Genomic DNA, 17,965 nt, shown 5'->3' with positions numbered 1-17,965 from the left:
AAAACACATTGCCATGTGAATCTCCTTCCACTGTCCAGATGGCACCCCCAAGATTCTGGCTTCATTCAGCGAGAAGGTCTACAACATCAACGAGTTTGTTTCGCTGTCATGCACAGTGAAGGGCACACCAGAGCCACGGGTAATGTGGACTCTGGATGACGAGCCGGTGGTAAGGGACAGCCGCCATCGCATCTCCCACTACACCAATGCTGAAGGCCACGTGGTCAGCCACCTCAACATCAGCCAGACCCAGGTGCCCGACGGAGGGGTATATCGCTGCATCTGCAACAACTCAGCCGGGACAGTTTCCTACCAGGCGCGAATAAACGTAAGAGGTGCTTGTCAGATCAACTCTTCCAACACACCATCACATATACACATCAACATGTCTTCATTTATTCTGCTTTAATTCATTTTTAATTGGCTATGTTTAAAGAGCATGGACGTGCAGATGTTTGAAGAATGCCTGTCTAAGTTTGTCAAGACATTTGAATTTTGAGTCATCAGATGTGTTGCTAGTTTCTCTTTCACATTTATAAACCTGATGGTGTAGCTTCGGTCTGTTACTTCTTGCTCAGAATAGGACCGGTACTGCTACAGCCTCCTGTAGTGGCTCCTCCTTCCACTACTTTAGTCTTTTTAGTCAGCGTTAACTTTTCAAATGCTTACCCAACACCTGCTGACAGCTTTATATTGGAACACTATTAGAGTAACTTACTGTTAGCTCCAGTGTATGACTGTAGTGCAATCTGCTGTTGGCTGGATTCCTGTTGTCATGTAGCAGTAATAGTGGAGAACTCAAGCTTTCTCTACATGGTGCACAGCCATTAGTACTGCTCTTTTGCAGAGAGGGATTGGTACTTTCTGTTCACTGATTGGTTTAATTTGATTGTGTTCATTCTTGCATGTTGTTAGGCTAAATAGGGCGATCCTCTAGCCCATAAGCAAGGGTCCATGGATGCCGTATGCAGCCAAGCAATGAAGATAAATCTCCACAGGTGCCATTGCGGAGAAAGTCTAATGACTGTTTCTCACATCGTTGGCTCCTTAATCGTGCTAGAGAGAGTAGCAATCCAGGATATGCTGTGCTCAAAGTACACTACAGAGCCTAGTTAAACTGTCTTCTGCAATGCTTTAAAGAGAAGCCCAATAGTCCATTTCCCTGATAGACACTGAGCTATGGAAGCCTATTGGTTATTCTGTTGGTTTTTCACAAGTGTGAGCGAAAGCCAGCAACATGAGTAATGGTTTTGATAATAGCTTCATGAGTGGAGAAAGGGACCGTTCCACTCTAATGCTTGTCAGAGGCAATCACAACCAGCACCGCAGAGGTGGGAGCAAAAGGTAATATTCTCTACAGGCTTAAACAGGAGGGGACATGAGTCCATGGTTCTGACAAAGCAAAAAGCAAATTTCATATGAAGGAAAACAGGGCAGAATGGGCCCACTGGTAATGATCCTGGGTCTGATTTCCGTTTTTGAGCTGCTTAGATACTTTTCTTTAAGTGATTACCAGGATACTTAATCAGGCAGTCTAAAACCTTCAATAAATCTTGGCAATGTTTCTGTTTGTTACTATCAGAATGAATTAAGGCATGTAAACTTTGTGGTGTCTTGAAAACACACACAACACAGCACAGCTATCTTTTATACCACCCCCCTGCCTCAAAATCATTTTAAGAGAGTTGTCTCTCCAATATGTCCTTCAAGGGCCTGCCAGCATCAGACCAATGAAAAACCTCACTGCCATCGCTGGGCGGGACATGTACATCCACTGTCGTGTCATTGGCTACCCATATTACTCCATCAAGTGGTACAAAGACTCCAATTTGCTGCCGTACAACCACCGGCAGCGCGCCTTCGAGAACAACGGCACCCTGAAGCTTTTTGACGTGCAGAAGGATGTGGATGAAGGAGAATATACATGTAATGTACTGGTGCAACCTCAGCTCTCCACACACCAGAGTGTCTACGTTACTGTGAAAGGTATGAACCTTAGTCTGATCTATTTTCAGTTACAGTAACTAATTCAACCCTGGATAATAAGCCTGGGCCTTACATTCAGAAAAGATAGCATTAGATTAAGTTGCTCTAGCTGTGTCTAATCTCGGGTACTACATCATGATTATTACCAATCTCAAGTGTCAAGTAAGCATTTTAGGCCATTTATTTGAGATGGGGTATGGCACACTGTACTATACCGCAGTATATGTTGAGTACATTCATGGTAGTCCATCATCAGTCTGTGGATACTAAGACAGAATCACTTTATCAGTCTGTATGCTGACCCTGGAGTGTCTTTCCACTTGGCGTACATGCTGTACATCACATTTAAAAGATACATTGAAGCATCACTTCAGTATCTACTTCTCCTTGTTGCAGAAAACACAGATTTGCAAAGGGATATTTGTATATCACAACCAGTGAAAAAAAGCATTCACATCACTGATAGCAAAGCACCATCTCCATCATCCCGGCCAGCTTATCTGGAGCTCATCAAAATATGCAGTGGCACTGAGCTGAGCCAGATGATGATAACCTCAGATGGCTCTCTTTCTTCAGTGACGCTGCATAATTTGAAATGTCGGATGGGTAACCCCCCCCCAACTCTCTCTCGCTCTCTGGCGGGTCTCGACTTGCTAACGAGTGTGCAAGGGGGAAATCACACAGCGTAGACAAAGCTATGCCGCCATTCCGCCTTGGCTAATTTGCCTCTCAGCTGCTTAGCATTCCACCGCTGCCGAGAGGGAATCCCCAGGAGCCTATTATCCCTATTTTGTTGTGAATTAAATAAGCGCTGAAGTGCCACTTATTCCAATGTTATTTTAAATCATTAATTTTCCAAAGCATCTGGTTCTCACGATGGCTACAGTGTCCCCAGAGAGCAAGAGAGTGAGAGAGAATGTTATATGCATGTTATTTGAGAGAGAATTCAGTTGCTCTACATGGGGAGAAGTAATAAAATATTTCTCTCACTCCTGCAAATGTTCTTATATGGAGAAGAGGGTGATAAAGAGAGAAATGTGACTAATGAGTTGCCATGGGATTGCTTATACTTCTGAGGCTGAGGTCACAAACCTGTTGTCTTTTTATATGCACATGAATGGTAACTGATTTTGAGCAAAATTTGCTCTTAACTTAAATTATAGGCATGTAGCCCAAGAGGCCTGATTATTTTGTATGTCTTTCCCACAGTCCCACCTACCATCCACCCATTTGAGTTCCCTCGGTTTTCCATTGGCCAACGAGTTTTCATTCCCTGTGTGGTCATGTCTGGTGACCAGCCCGTCTTCATCACCTGGCAGAAGGACGGTCGACCAATCCCAGCCAGCCTGGGTGTCACAATAGACAACATAGACTTTACCAGCTCCCTGCGCATCTCCAATCTCACACTGATGCACAACGGAAACTACACCTGCATTGCACGCAACCAGGCTGCTGCCGTGGAGCACCAAAGCCAGCTCATTGTCCGAGGTGAGGAGGGGGTAACGAATGAGGGAGGTAGGAGGGAGGTGATGTGGAAAGAAAAAAAGATGAAGTGTAGGGGCATGAATTTACAGACACAGTGGATACAAGCAGAGATATATGTGTCTTGTGTCATTTGCCACCAAATGTACAAGTTTTACAGAGAAAATGGTTCAAAAGCTATTGGTGATTTGTTTAAAAATGACTAGAAGTTGTTCGCCCAGTTTTATCTTTAAAGTAATATTGGTCCTTGATATTTACTTGATTTTTAACCCTGACTACAACAAGAATGAATGAATCTAATTGCTGCTTGTCTTGCAGTTCCTCCCAAATTTGTGGTGCAACCCAAAGACCAGGATGGCATCTATGGAAAGGCAGTGATACTAAACTGCTCAGCAGAAGGCTACCCTGTCCCTACCATCCAGTGGGAGTACTCTAAAGGTAAACACAGCATGACACACACATGAATATATGTGCATGTACGCCACATGCACACGCACATTACGTACTGTAGTAACACACAACTGTTCCTCCCAGGTATAGTGAAAGTGTTAGACCGTTTCACAAGTTTTCAGAGACTTTGAACTGGATAACTTGCCCTTCTTCTCTTTTGACAATCATGCTGAATTGTATGTTAACATTTTTTGTCCTACAGCAAACTTATTCTTTGCAGTACATGATTTTTTGGTGAACAGCAAAACAACAAACATAATGTCCACAGCCTTGAGGTTGAATGCATAAAAACACCAATTTCAAGTACAAACAAGCACTGTGAGATGAAAAACAGCAGTGGTTCAAGGAAGAGCTTTTTATTCTGTTTTATTCTACATTATCCCATTCTGGCTGGACACATTAGCAATGTTTCTTACAAAAAAGGATTGCCATTAGAATGAGTGTCCATTGCTTTCATTCTTGTCAGTTAAGGCATTGTTTACTCTTAAGATACGTAGCCAAGGCCTATATGCTGACCACGTTGATGTGTTTTTCATTATAACATTATTGAATTTTACATTTTATTATCAAGGATAGAAAAGGTAAGAAGTTGAACCCTGAATAATACTTTTATTTTTGTTGGCAGCTACTTAGGGAATGGTATCTTATTACATTCAGTGGTACAAGAAGATCTGGGATTCATGCAGCCTTTGAAAAATTTGTTTACAAAGACTAAAGTCAAACTGAAATTCAAACAAGTCTGACAGCAAATAATACAAAATTAAGTTATTCATTCATTCATTCATTCATTCAAAAAAATTGTATATGGTGACTAGGTTTAACAATAAATAAAACTAAGGAATGTATATACACTCAGTGACCATTTTATTAGGTACACCTGTAAAATCTAATATAATCCACTACAACTGTTCTACCATGAAGGCGCCTCTTATGATGTCTATAATGTTCAGATTTTTTTTATACTGTCACAGAAGTGTTACTTCAATTATATGTTTTAGCACTGAGGTCATACTTAGTGGTGGTGTTGTACTCGACTACATTATATTGAGACGTGTTTCTAATATTCTGCCCTCCTTGTGTGTGTAAATGGGTGGGACCGAAGATTAAAAAAATTAAAAAAAATCAATATAATGAAATCCAGTACAACATCACTTATAACTATGAGCTCATTAAAAAGTATATAATCGCATTTACACATTTGTCCGACATTTGTCACCAAAAGCTGAACATTACAAAACTTCGTAAAGGTAGTACTTATGTCAAAGCTTTTGTATTAAATTGCCTTAGGCTGTACAGATGTATCTAATAAAGTGGTCAGTCAGTGTACCGTTTATGGACTGTGGGTACAATTATTATAGATGTTGTGCATGATACAGGCAAGTCACAGTCTATTGTTAATGCAGTCCAAGAATGAGCTCCATGTTTGAAGAAATAGGTCTTGGCATTCTGAGAGTCTGAACACGACTCATTCGTACAGTAACTGGAACTCAAAGGATGAAGTTGTAACTGATTTCCATGGTTTCACAATGATTCTACATCCTGTTAACGTGGCCAGCCACAACACAGGTTGTTAAATCCACTTATCTGTAGATTCAGAGGTTCCCAAAATGCACGGGGCTGGGTTCTTTATTAGGAACATATTAAACCAAAACAACAAAATATATAATTTTTCCCCTTAAATCTTTAACCTGTCACAGTCACATAGCATAACTACCCTTGTTCCAACCTCTTTATGACACAACCAACATAAATTGAGGATCTTCTAATTGCTATTGGACTCTAGAGGTATGCCAACACAATATGGCCTTATTTCATTGTTGTTCAGTAACCCCTCACTATGTTTTTTGCCCATATTGATTTAAGACCATTTGCTTTAGCTGCATTGGCATCTCTGACTAGGTCATAGAAAACTGATACACCAGCCTTTATATAGCAGTCATATTGTAGTAGGGTTTGTATTTCAGAGATTAGTTTAGGGCTAGTTCTAAACTTAGCTCTGAATAAAAAAATAACAAGCCAGGTAATGCTTTCCTGTATATTCGTCTATAACACTTTATAAACACTCACTCTCTGTTGTGTGACAGGCGCCGGGGTCCCTCAATTCAAACCCATCGCCCTCAACTCAGGCTTTCGGATCGAGGTGCTGGTCAATGGCTCTCTTCTCATTAAGCATGTGCTGGAAGAAGACAGTGGCTTCTACCTGTGTAGGGTCAGCAACGATGTCGGAGCTGATGTCAGCAAGTCCATGTATCTCAACGTCAAAAGTAAGTCTCATGGGAAAACAGCACCTTTCTAAACCTAAGGGGGTAGATTTAAAACATGCATCTCAGTGTTGCAAGGAGCTGTAGACAATGATGTCAGCTTTAGATTTCCTCTTTATGTTGGGCTATGTATGTAGTGTAATCTTTTATAGTCAGTTTTCCACATAAATGATCACATAACTTTATCTATACCACTCTTCTTTTGGGTGCCCAGGGTGGTTATGCTCAGTGCTGCTGGTAACATCAAAGTAAAACATTAACACTAAAGCACAAAGGTTAAGGGAGTTGAACTGTAGTAGGCTTTGTCTGTGGCAGTCAGGCCACCAGCAAGACTCCGTCATGGTGCTCGTTCTGTGCTTTCTGCCTGACTGAATCCCACGAAAGCAACGCACACAGCCATCGCCACCGCATCTCTTGGAGAAAGTACAGCATTTATCCGCTGTGTAGCCAAGGACTTAGCTCCCCTCCATTAAGCCCTGAATTCTGCATGCAAGCAGGAGCTGCCATGTGGAAAAGAGGGCTGAGGGATGGAGGAAAAGGGGGTTGAAAGATGCATAGGTTATCCATGTCTATTCCCCTCCTCCCGGTGCCTGTCTTTCTGTTTTCTTTAGTCTGTGTCTTCCTATACTGAATGTTGTCTCTATTTTAGGTGGGACAGTTTATCCTACTTTAGGTTTGCAAGAAATACCATTTTTATATGTTATAAAACTCTCTTTTACGGTATGTACATTTATGTCCCTCCCTTCATGCCCATCCAATGTTAAATATATATGTTGAGCCGCCACGTCACAACATCCGAGGATTGGAGCGAACACCCATCATACTCACATTACCATGTATACACAGCTATGGATTTACTTTTTTTCAAGCATTCAAGCAATTAGAGATCACTACAAACAAATTACTTTTAAGATAGTCTTATTTAGGTATATCCTGTACAAACACGATTATTACATACGTGATAACAGAAATCAGAGCAGTTTCTTTTGTTGAGACTTTTACATTCATGCAATTCTCAGACATTTCAATGATTATGTAGTAATATTTCACTTTGTTCACCAGGAATGCTGTCCTCTTCAGGTTGAAAGAGCATTTAATAAACCAGTCTAATACATGATGTAATTCACCATAGCTTCTCAAAAAGAGAGATGCTAAAAGCAGGGATTTGACAGTCTACATACTTGCTCTATACCACAAACAACTGTTTCACAAATAATGTATATCTAAACCCACCAAGATACAGCTCTGTGAGTTTGAACTTATGTACATGTTTGTGGATTTCATTATTTGTGTGCATGTGTGTGTGTGTCACTCTGTCATACACCACTTTTGGGGACAAATTTAAGACCAGTTACCGGGGGTCGACCAACTGGGGACAAAACCTGTGTCCCCAGTTGGGAAGAGGCTGACTTTTGGCTCAGTGGTTATGTTTAGGGTAACGGTTTGGGTTGGCCAAGTAGTGGTTATGGTTACAGTTAGGATAAGTCTCCAGGAAATGAATCCAAGTCTACGTAATGTCTGAAAAAGGGATCTAGGTCAACATATGTGTGTCTCAGCAGTCCCTCAGGTGTATGCTCTGCTCCTAAGGTGTCATGTTGATGTTGTGATAGTTGTGCTGCCCTGATTTGTTTATCTTCTCTGTAGTAACCCCAATCTCCCTACATCATCCTATCTCCAATGAGTGCGTGTGCGTGTGTGTGTGTGTGTGTGTGTGTGTGTGTGTGTGTGTGTGTGTGTGTGTGTGTGCGTGTGTCAGTGTGAAGACAATGAGCTCATTAACCCTTAAAGCCTCTCCATGTGCTTAATACGTACAGTGTTTGAGCCTTTGCAGTCCATTGTAACGTCTGAGGCTGTAATGCTCGTTAATGTTGGGCACTGTGATGTTCTGTACACTCTGTGCTGTATTTATGTTGTTTATCCAGGCCAGCCTACACCACTTGAGCAGTGGCAGATACTTAAGAGGCTTAGGAGCCAATTAGGGGGCACACAAGCTGACGCATGCTGAAGTACTCACGTGACAGATAGCATGATCTTCGCTGTGTATTATTGGCCGTCCAAGTGAAGCTTGATGTATCAGTGAAGAAAAATCAATAGATTCAAACAGAAACTCTGAGATGTACAATATAAATATGTATTTTGATGATGCTGTCAGGGCACATGTGTGATATAGGTGAGGAAACAAGTTCATCAGCACACACAAGGACAGACATTTGCTCACAAAGGACTGCACAGGATGCAAAGACATAATGCAAAGGCACAGATATAGTGCAGCACAGTGCAGCCATTATAAAAGACTAATGGGCCAGGCTTCTAATGCAGTGGTTTAGATAGATCCCACTCTGCAAGGCTATTGTGGTGGACTCCCCAGGAAATGAATTGCTGCTATTGTTCTGTCTAGCTTGGCACGTTCATTGTTATGAGTGTCTGTGCATAGGCTAATGCCTTGTCATAATACACCATGTATCATTCTGTATGAACACTTCAACTGCACTAACAGCCAGTACAAATTGCTTTCACTCACTGCACCAGGATTAAGTTGTGCATGGCTGCATAAATACACTTGTGTTATGTTTATTTTTCTTTCGTAAGATTTTAGGAGTACAGTAGTAGTAGTTTTTGTGTTGTTTTGACATCCGCTGCAGGTGGCGGCTTAAAAAAATGATTTTATGCAGTTTCAGTCAAGCATCCCTACCTCCAAAACAGATGCAATTCAGTCATTTCATTACCATTCCAGAGCGGATGCTATCAGAGTCAGTCAACAGCCACTCAATGTTTATCAGGGCCAATTAAGACCAATCAAGCCTATTAGACATCATAATGTCAGCAGACCCAGTGATGAGGGCAGAGCACATAATGAGGCTTCACTAAAGAGAAGTGGTAAATGGTCTTGTGGTCACTGAGCAGTCTCCAGCAGACAACCATAAGGAAGTCAACTCCTCCTCTGATCTCTATTTCTTTTATCTTATTTACTCATCTGCAATTCCACCCCCCTCCCTCCCACCTCTGCACCACCCAGTCTGCAGGCATTCATTTGGTATCATGCTCCATGTCCAAGCCAATTGTGCAGCTAAGGGAATTATTTCAGTACATTGCAGGCAGCCAGTGAACCAGTCATCTTTGTGCAATTGCCACAGTGCTCTTCCCTTCCCCCATCCAGGCCAGGCCACTTTTTCCCCAGCGCCCACTTGCAGTGTGCCTCCAGGGTAGGGAGCTATACATATCCCAGCTCGTATTCTGTTGTCTGGCCCTCGTGGCCCCATTGAGCCGGGGCACCCTATGGCTGACACTGGCCTGCCAGGCAGCCAGTGACATTGTGTGGGGTGAAATGTAGACTAGCATCCCAGTGCTCTCGGCATGAGTGATACTCTGATGAAGCCAGTTAATCTGGAGTGGGGAAGATAGCACACTGGAAAAGGGATTTTTTGTTTGTTTTTTAATTATTACAGAATCTCAACGTTTAATGAAAATGTTAGAACATTATTTAATGGACCACAACTGCCCCAGTTCAGATACAGACTATGACAATTAGAAAGCAGCTATGGTAGATCAGTCAATCAAGATAATATTACCCTCTATAGAGATCAAATGTCATCAAAAATTCAATATATCAAATTGAAGATATCCTAAAAGCAGTAGCTTACATCTTTTGTAGACTGAACAATAGCGTAATTTTTCTTTTTGCAAAAAAGTGCAGCTTCCAAGATGGAACTTCAGGTTTCAGCCCTTTTTCTTGCTTATAACAATAAATCCAGCTCAAATGATGCTGAAATAAATGTAAACCCTTTTCATCACCTGTCACATCTTGTTGAACCTCTGAGATGGTCTTGCTGTGTTCTTTCTTTGATAACAGTTGAATAGCTCCACACTGAAGGAGCCATTCTGATATAATTATGTGTTATTATTATTCTCCTGACTTCTCCCTGCATTGCGACATTTAGGGCATGAGTGTGTAATCATTATCATAGTCCTGTGAAAATCAATGGCAGGTCCACGTTCTATTCCTGGCTACTAGAAATGGCCATTTTTCTAAGTGTAGTAGAGACTAGAGAGAGAGAGGAAGGAGGAGAGGGAGGAGGGAGGAGAGGAGAGGAGAGGAGAGATTGTCCGATGTTGGTTGGCATGGTAACCTGGCCAGGTGAAAGGGAGCCTGGGAGAAGGGGGGGGGGGCGCTTTTGTCTCATGGGAGTAGCCTATCAGCAGCCGGCCTATCCCCCACAATCCCCTGCAGGCTTAAACGTATCATCACTGCCCTCTGGGTTGCTGTGGAGGAACAGGGCTCTCCTCACTTCCACATAAAAGACACATTGTACTGTGCAGAAAACATAAACTATGCCTATTATTCTTGTTTTTCCAAAAAGCTGCAGTGTTGATGTTTTCTTTTATTTCCTTTTTATAATAATTTAAACTACAGATACAGCACTAGATTTCTAGGAATAATCTTAGGATGAAAAATAGACATGTTTGGGACTGCAACACACTGGCATCCACACTGTTCTCTGTTACCATCCTCCCCTCTTCCTCGTAAACGCATCACATCTTATTGGTTTCTAGAGAGAAGCAGTGCAGAAATGATTTTCCTGTGTCTGTGTATGTGTGTGATGGACAGTGAGCATCTATTTATGCTTCATTTGAGCACATCATTGTGTCTAATATCCCTATCTTCACTCTCCTAGTCTTTGCAGATATCTACGTGTATACACAAGGTATTCATAAAACAGTGAGATCCTAATGGACAAATATACAAAGAGATGATTCTATGTGACAAAGTGACTGAACATAAAACAAGATTGAGGAATAAACTATGTTTGTGTTGCCTCATTTGTTGTGTTTAAGGCTTTTTCCTCCATCTCACCTCTCTTTTTCTTTCTTACCCTTTTTTTCTTCACTCTCTCTGTCTCTTTACTCCTCCCCGTTGTCTTGTTCTCATAATTCCACTCAATATTAAAGAAATACATCAACACAACAATTACAGGGCCACAAAGTGTGCCTCAGGGCTGGCTCAGCTGGTCTCCTTGCGCACACAAGCACACACACGCTTGTACACACACGCATATGCATAGACACAAGTTGATGCATGTACAAACACACTTAGACACACATACAAATTGCATGTTCCTCATCCCTGAGCCCTTCATTTTGCATAGACACTCACATTGTTGAGTAGTTGTTTGCTTTTGTGTCCCTGCCTTCGTAGACATTTATCTAATTTCAAGATGTCATATTGTAAAGATAAATTCACTTTATTGTTTGCAACATATTAACGGCCGAACTGCTATCGTTAAGATAAAAGTGACTTCTGTAGTTTCATCAGAGAACTACATAAAATACTCTGCTAAAATGACTTTCTGTGTAACGTCAGTAACTAATTCTGAAAAATAAATGAACAGTGATGATGATGATTAAAGGTGCAGCATTAAATTAATATTTCCTTCAGCTGTTGAAAGAAAAGGATTGAAAGGGTAGACAGCCCGTTGAAAGGTCTGCTTTCTCAGAACAAATTCAGACAGTTTCTTAAAATGTTGGTTTTGACTGTTTGTGTAGCTGCAGGTTATCTTTTATATGCATCAGTCTGGCCTCGAAAACATGAACAAAGCTGTATTGCTGCCATGTTTTCAATTATTGTCATCACTGCTTGCTCTAGTCATAGGATGAACTTGAAAATCATACGGTGTATTCTTTTTTGAGTCCTTCAGTGTATTGATGTGTTCAAATGTGGATTTTTTTTTTAATCTCGAGTCTAGAAACATCAAATGGTTGTGTTGTGTTTCAATCAATAAATGAATGTAGATTTTTTTTTTTTTTTTTTTCCGTAGTTCCCCCCCAACTAAAGAGCTGTTTTTGGGAGTGTTTAGCAGCGAGGAGTCACTGTGCTGATTGGCTGTGAGATCAAAACAACCCCCCTCAATTCCCCACCACACTCGCACACACAGACACACACACAGACACACACACACACACACACACACACACACACACACACACATGCACCTAACCTAAGATGACTGGTCGATTCCAGTTAGTCACATTTCTACATCGCCAGCTGATCATGCTCAGTCTTGCTCCTTTGAGATGTCATTTTTTTCTAAGAAAAAACAACACATACTGAACATTTTTTTTATTTTCTTTGAGCAAATATTTTCCTTTAAAAACGTAATCACCAAAAATATTGCCAGAAATAATTTTAGATAATTGGAACAGTGCAGCACTTCTGAAATGTTAGTCATTACTGTACATCTAAGCCACTATCAAACCAATGTATCAGCATGTCAATAAACAGTGACATAGACATGGGAACTATAAAAAAAAAAAAATGCTATTTCTGTAGCATTAATGTGCTTCCCCTCCAGATCCTGGATGTTGAAATGCCTTTAATGTTTACAGTACAGTCCTCTATACACCTAACAGGTGGAGCAGTCTCGATCTTTTCGCTGTCCTCGCTTTTTGTCACCTAGCACAGTGTGTCAACAACATTGCCCTGTGCCACCTCTGAGCCACTTACACAGCAAAATGAAAGTAGCTCTGCTCTGAAACGATAACGTTTACATAAAGCCCAAGCAGTTATTTTTTTTCCCCTCACTTATCCGAATCTCACAAAAAATTCATACTTGTCATGCAAAATAAATCAGCGTTCTTTTCCACAGCCGAGCCCCAAATGGCTGCAGAGTGAATAAGAGATGAGGCTTAAATGTTTGCAACCTCTTGCCTGACACTTCCCATCACATCACTGGAGTCACGCTTGTGTGTATGTGTGTGGGTGTGTGTGTGTGTGCCTGTGTGTGTGTGTGTGTGTGTGTGTGTGTGTGTGTGTGTGTGTGTGTGTGTGTGTGTGTGTGTGTGTCTGTGTGTGTGTTTGTGTGAAAAAGACAGAAAACAAGAGCAAGCACAGGCTTGTGTGAGTGTGTGCATGTGGGTCTGGGTGTGTGTGAGCATCTAGGAGCAGGGGGTTGTTATACACTCTGCTTTGGGTGTAATGAGGCATGTATATAGTTAGTGTGTGTTTAGTGTGGTGTCCTCGGAGTATTGTTAGAGCATCACTGTACCGTTTAGGACCCTCAGATACAAGATACCCACCAAGGCTGCTTTTCACCTTCAACACAACATTAAAGGCAAGCAGGGAATACTTATTCTGTCTAATGTAAGCAAGTTTTACACCTTAATATCCCTATAAAAAAAATGTAGAATGTTTACATTTAAAATTTTAAAGTAACAAATATTAAGCATTTTTGCATTAAGGTTCGATAAATAGCTTCTACTTAGCAGGAAACTTGGTGCACTGTTAGACTGCAAGTCATTTGATCAAAATGCCACAAACAATCACTGATTTTCTAGTGTTCACCAAATGGAGACATATCTTAAACAGTAGTACAATACTACTGGAGCCCCAAAGTGTTCAATATTGAATAAATAAATATGACATTATGAAACAAAAAATCAGATCAACAGTGTTTTTCATCTTCATTATACTTACTAGGTTTTATTAGTGTTATTTCAAAATGCCCTTTTTAAAAAGATTTTTTATTTCATAATGACACTTTTGTTTCACAATGACACTTTTCATGACATAGGAATTGTCATCGGTCACTGCCCTCATTTGCCCTCTGCCTTTCTCAGCAACTTCAACGACTAACTAGCTAACTAGCTAGCTGCTGTCGGCAACAACACCCACAAGAGAAAGACCGATGTGTTGATGCTTTTCATAGAGTTGTGTGTGAGGAATGTCTTTTGAATTAAACGCGCCACGGTAATTATCCAGAGCTGATCCAGCTAATGTTAGCTGCTGCCGCTAACACTGTCAAAAGGTTAGTTACTGCGGTTCAACTGGGCTCATTTACAGAAGCAGCCTGCAGTTGGTTGAGTCAGAATTACTTAGGCATTGTTGTTGCTCTAGCTAACAGGAGGGGAGCAGTTGTTGAGCTTGGTCAAATAGGCCCGAGGACATGTGATTGGCTGGAAGGTGGGGGGCAGTGACTGGTGACACTGTTATGACAAGTGACTTTATGAAGAGAGTCCCTGTGAAAATGTCATTACTGAATAAATACAGGCTTTTGAAAAATAAATTTTATTATGGAATAAAGATGAAATCCAATAAAACTGTCATTATGAAAACCAGAATGATGAAATAACATTTCATTATAATGAGTTGAGTTTTAATAATGTCTGAAATTGATTCACAAGTTATTGGTTTATTTGCTGTATATATTGACTATATATATTCATATAACTATGTATTTAACAATGTATTATTTATTTATATAATACTGAACACTTTCTTGATCACAAAATGAGTTTAAGAGAGGACGTCATTCTCTTGGTCTTTTGCTAGTGGTGTTTCTTTAACAACACATCTGTAAGGTTCATCTGTGAAAAAAATCTAACAAGATATTGTCTTCTCTTTTTCAGTCCCAGCCATGATCACGTCCTACCCCAACACCACATTGGCCACGCAGGGTGAGGAGAAGAAAATGAGCTGCACAGCACACGGTGAAAAGCCCATCATGGTGCGATGGGAGAAGGAGGAACGCATCATCAACCCTGAGACCAGCCGCTATGTGGTTTCTTTCAAGGAAGTGGGCGATGAAGTCATCTCCACCCTGCAGGTTGGAGAATGTGTACCTCAGAAGTGTAAAATTTGAGTTTGAGCCATATATTGGACTGGGTATTTATTATATATGTGAAGCCACAGCACACGCGAAGGATTTCCTTTGAGTTATATGATGGTCTAAATCAGTGGTTCCCAGCCTGGTGGTCAGGACCACCCCCCCCACCCAAGTGGGTGTCAAGATAAATCAGAAAGCTCAGCAGCCTAATTAAAGGGATAAGACAGAAAAAAAAATCTCGTTCTGTTACACAAAATTACATTTATCGTTTCTGGATTTTCTGAAATTCTGAATACTTTCACTTCCTCAGGCCTCTAAAAATCCTTGTAATGAAACAGTCTGAGAAGGAAAAATCCCTCTTTGGTTGAACTGCTCACATCGGTTGTCTACATTAAGGCCATAACCTGTAATGAGGGTCACAAGTAGATGTTGCTACATTCAAGGGATCACAAGCCAAAAAGGCTGTGAACCACTTGTCTAAACGATGTTTCAGAGGTTTTCCTACCCTGCCAAGAACAGCACGCTAAGGCAACACCTCACAAAATGTGAAGATGTCAAATATTGGCAACATCTTTTTAACATCAATATCACTAATGGACTGAAGGACATTCACCTGAATATTATCTTTTATGTCAGTTCAATGCCAACCTCATCTCATCTCTGTGCATCCATCAGATCATGCCCACAGTGAGGGAGGACTCCGGCTTCTTCTCCTGCCACGCCATCAACTCCTTTGGTGAAGACAGAGGAATCATACAGCTCACTGTACAAGGTATAAAAATGCACCTACCTAAACTGCTTTAAACCATTACTGACATTTCAGATAGTGGCAGTTGTGAAATAACAATGTGCTTTTCAACTTGGTGACTTGAAGAGCCTCCGGACCCCCCAGAGGTGGAGATCAGAGAAGTGAAGGACAGGACCATTGCCTTGCGTTGGACAATGGGTTTTGATGGCAACAGCCCAATCACAGGCTTCGATATTGAGAGCAAGAACAAATCAGGTACAGGAAACCACATTTCTATCATTATCAGGTGGTTTGACCATAGTTTACAATACTGAACACTAGTTATTTCACACAGGACAGATTAAATTCTTATACAAAATCAATTGTTTTGGTTGATTAATTATCCTGGCATTCCCTTTGTCTCAACACTATAATTTAATATAGCCTGTCCTAATGCACTTAGCTGGATCTGACCTCTCTCCTGACTTCAGTAACCCCAATAAACCTTGCCCTCTCCCCTCCACAGCCTCCTGGGATACCGCTCAGAAGACCAAAGATGTGTCACCGCAGCTCAACCAGGCCACCATCATCGACCTGCACCCCTCCTCCACTTACAACATCCGCATGTTTGCCAAGAACCTGATCGGCAAGAGTGAGGCCAGCAACGAGCTCACCATCACCACTGACGAAGCAGGTGAAAACAAACTGTTGGGGGATGAGTTTTATTTTCTGCAGCAACCCTCAAACATATCTATAGTCTTTTCTGTACAGAACTAAATCATGCACATATGCTACAGACACTCACTTTTTGCTCTTATTTTGAAGTACACAGATAATTTGCAGTCACAGGAACGAGAGAACATTTAGTCTGTTATGACCCAACAAATCAGAATAACAAAAACACAGTGAGAAAAAGAGCAGTGAGATGTGAGTACAGGTGGTGAGTAAAAGACAAGAGGCAAAAAGAGGTTAAGGGCCAACTGAGTCAATTCATTGACAGCTTGGTGACATCAGCTCCATTGGCTCTGTTGCATTATTGAACACACGCTGACCCTTCACTAAAAGCAGAACTTTTCAATTAGCAGCCGCAGTAGTAAATGTCACACTGCGGTCAATAGACTGAGGCTCAACCCCTCTATGCCTTCACCCCCCCTCTGCCAGCACCCACAGAGCACTTCTCCTCACCTTCAGCAGCCACCTTTAAATAAAACCATCACATTTGATAAAATAGCCAGATCCAGACTCACTCATTCTAATCTTTGAGACAGCTGTTGAATGTGTACAGTTTTATAAGATGCACGTGTTTGTGATCTGATCTCAGCTCCTGATGGACCACCTCAAGACGTACAGCTGGAAGCCCTCTCCTCTCAGAGCATCCGAGTCACTTGGAGGGTAAGTTAATCCAACCCTGTTGGCTATACTGTTGTAGTGTTCAGCTCCCGGGTGGGACTTTGTTTTACTTTACAAACAGCATTTCTGCTCAGTTAGCTGAGCAGAAATGCTGAATCCTGAATAAATACTTAAAAGTCCTGTGTGCGTGCGTGTGTTTGTGTGAGTATGTGTGTGTTTGCGCGTGCGTGTGACTACCGTATTTGAGGACTTATCAGTCTTCTCTTGTCCAGTAGTTTAGCTCAGGTAACACATTTTCTAGAATTTATGATTAATTTACCACTGTGTGGACCTGTTTAAACCTTGGATCTCGCCTTCCAGAGTTATTCAAATTGTGTGAGGAATACTCAATTCACACATGGCACCAGAAAGTATCTAAATATACTTCTCAAATGGGACTCACATTTTACTCTCTCTCATTCTGTTTTAATATGGGAAACTGTGAGTGCTGCTTAACAGAAAGGTTTGTCTTAGCCATGTAGCTGGAGAGTAGATTGTGTCAGCTTCTCTATGTTGTGCCTCATTTTGGGTGCCAACTTTTGTACTTTTGCTGAGTTATTGGCAGTGACAAAGAAAACAGTGTTTGGGAGGATTGCAATGCTATTTGCATACTGTACTTCAGCAAAGTCTGGAATTTGTTTGTATTCATGCTACACTACCTCCAGTATGTGATACCATGCATCCCTGACCACTTCTGTATCTTACCATTGACCACATTGACCAGTCAGATTTGAATACATCCTTAATGCATTTTGGGTGTATCCAGGTGTGTAGAGAGCTTCACATGCAATTGATTAAACCCAAGTGACATTTTAGTTACAGGTGTGAACAGGACCTGTCATGGGCATAGGTGAAAAACAGTACCTTACTGGACTTTGAATGTCTTAGGAAGACAAAGCACTCAGAGGGAGAGCACAAACACCATAAATAGTGTTTCTGTTAAATTTTATTGGCAAGTCGGGGTCATTCACAGCTTTCCTTTTCTCATTTAGTCAGGTGATATAGTCTTTAGTATAGGTAATATTACCAGCAGTGACTGCAAAGAGTCTTTTAACTTGTCTCATAAAATGTGG

At 41.2% G+C, this 17,965-nt stretch overlaps 1 protein-coding gene across 4 annotated transcripts in view; it reads left to right on the top strand.

Moving 5' to 3' along the window:
- The window catches only part of dscama (Down syndrome cell adhesion molecule a), a 66,466-nt gene that overhangs the window by 36,021 nt on the left and 12,480 nt on the right, over positions 1 to 17,965 (top strand). For all 4 annotated transcript variants that reach the window (XM_040150650.1, XM_040150648.1, XM_040150649.1 and 1 more), the window contains exons 5-14: positions 39 to 335; positions 1,711 to 1,986; positions 3,196 to 3,474; positions 3,787 to 3,906; positions 6,003 to 6,182; positions 14,580 to 14,776; positions 15,452 to 15,548; positions 15,651 to 15,779; positions 16,030 to 16,197; positions 16,825 to 16,895. In XM_040150650.1, coding sequence (XP_040006584.1) covers positions 39 to 335; positions 1,711 to 1,986; positions 3,196 to 3,474; positions 3,787 to 3,906; positions 6,003 to 6,182; positions 14,580 to 14,776; positions 15,452 to 15,548; positions 15,651 to 15,779; positions 16,030 to 16,197; positions 16,825 to 16,895 — 1,814 coding nt within the window. The remainder of the gene's footprint in view (positions 1 to 38; positions 336 to 1,710; positions 1,987 to 3,195; positions 3,475 to 3,786; positions 3,907 to 6,002; positions 6,183 to 14,579; positions 14,777 to 15,451; positions 15,549 to 15,650; positions 15,780 to 16,029; positions 16,198 to 16,824; positions 16,896 to 17,965) is intronic.

This window comes from Xiphias gladius, chromosome 17 (assembly GCF_016859285.1).
Source record: "Xiphias gladius isolate SHS-SW01 ecotype Sanya breed wild chromosome 17, ASM1685928v1, whole genome shotgun sequence".
Lineage (NCBI taxonomy): Eukaryota > Metazoa > Chordata > Actinopteri > Istiophoriformes > Xiphiidae > Xiphias > Xiphias gladius.
This window is presented reverse-complemented; position numbering and strand designations above follow the sequence as displayed.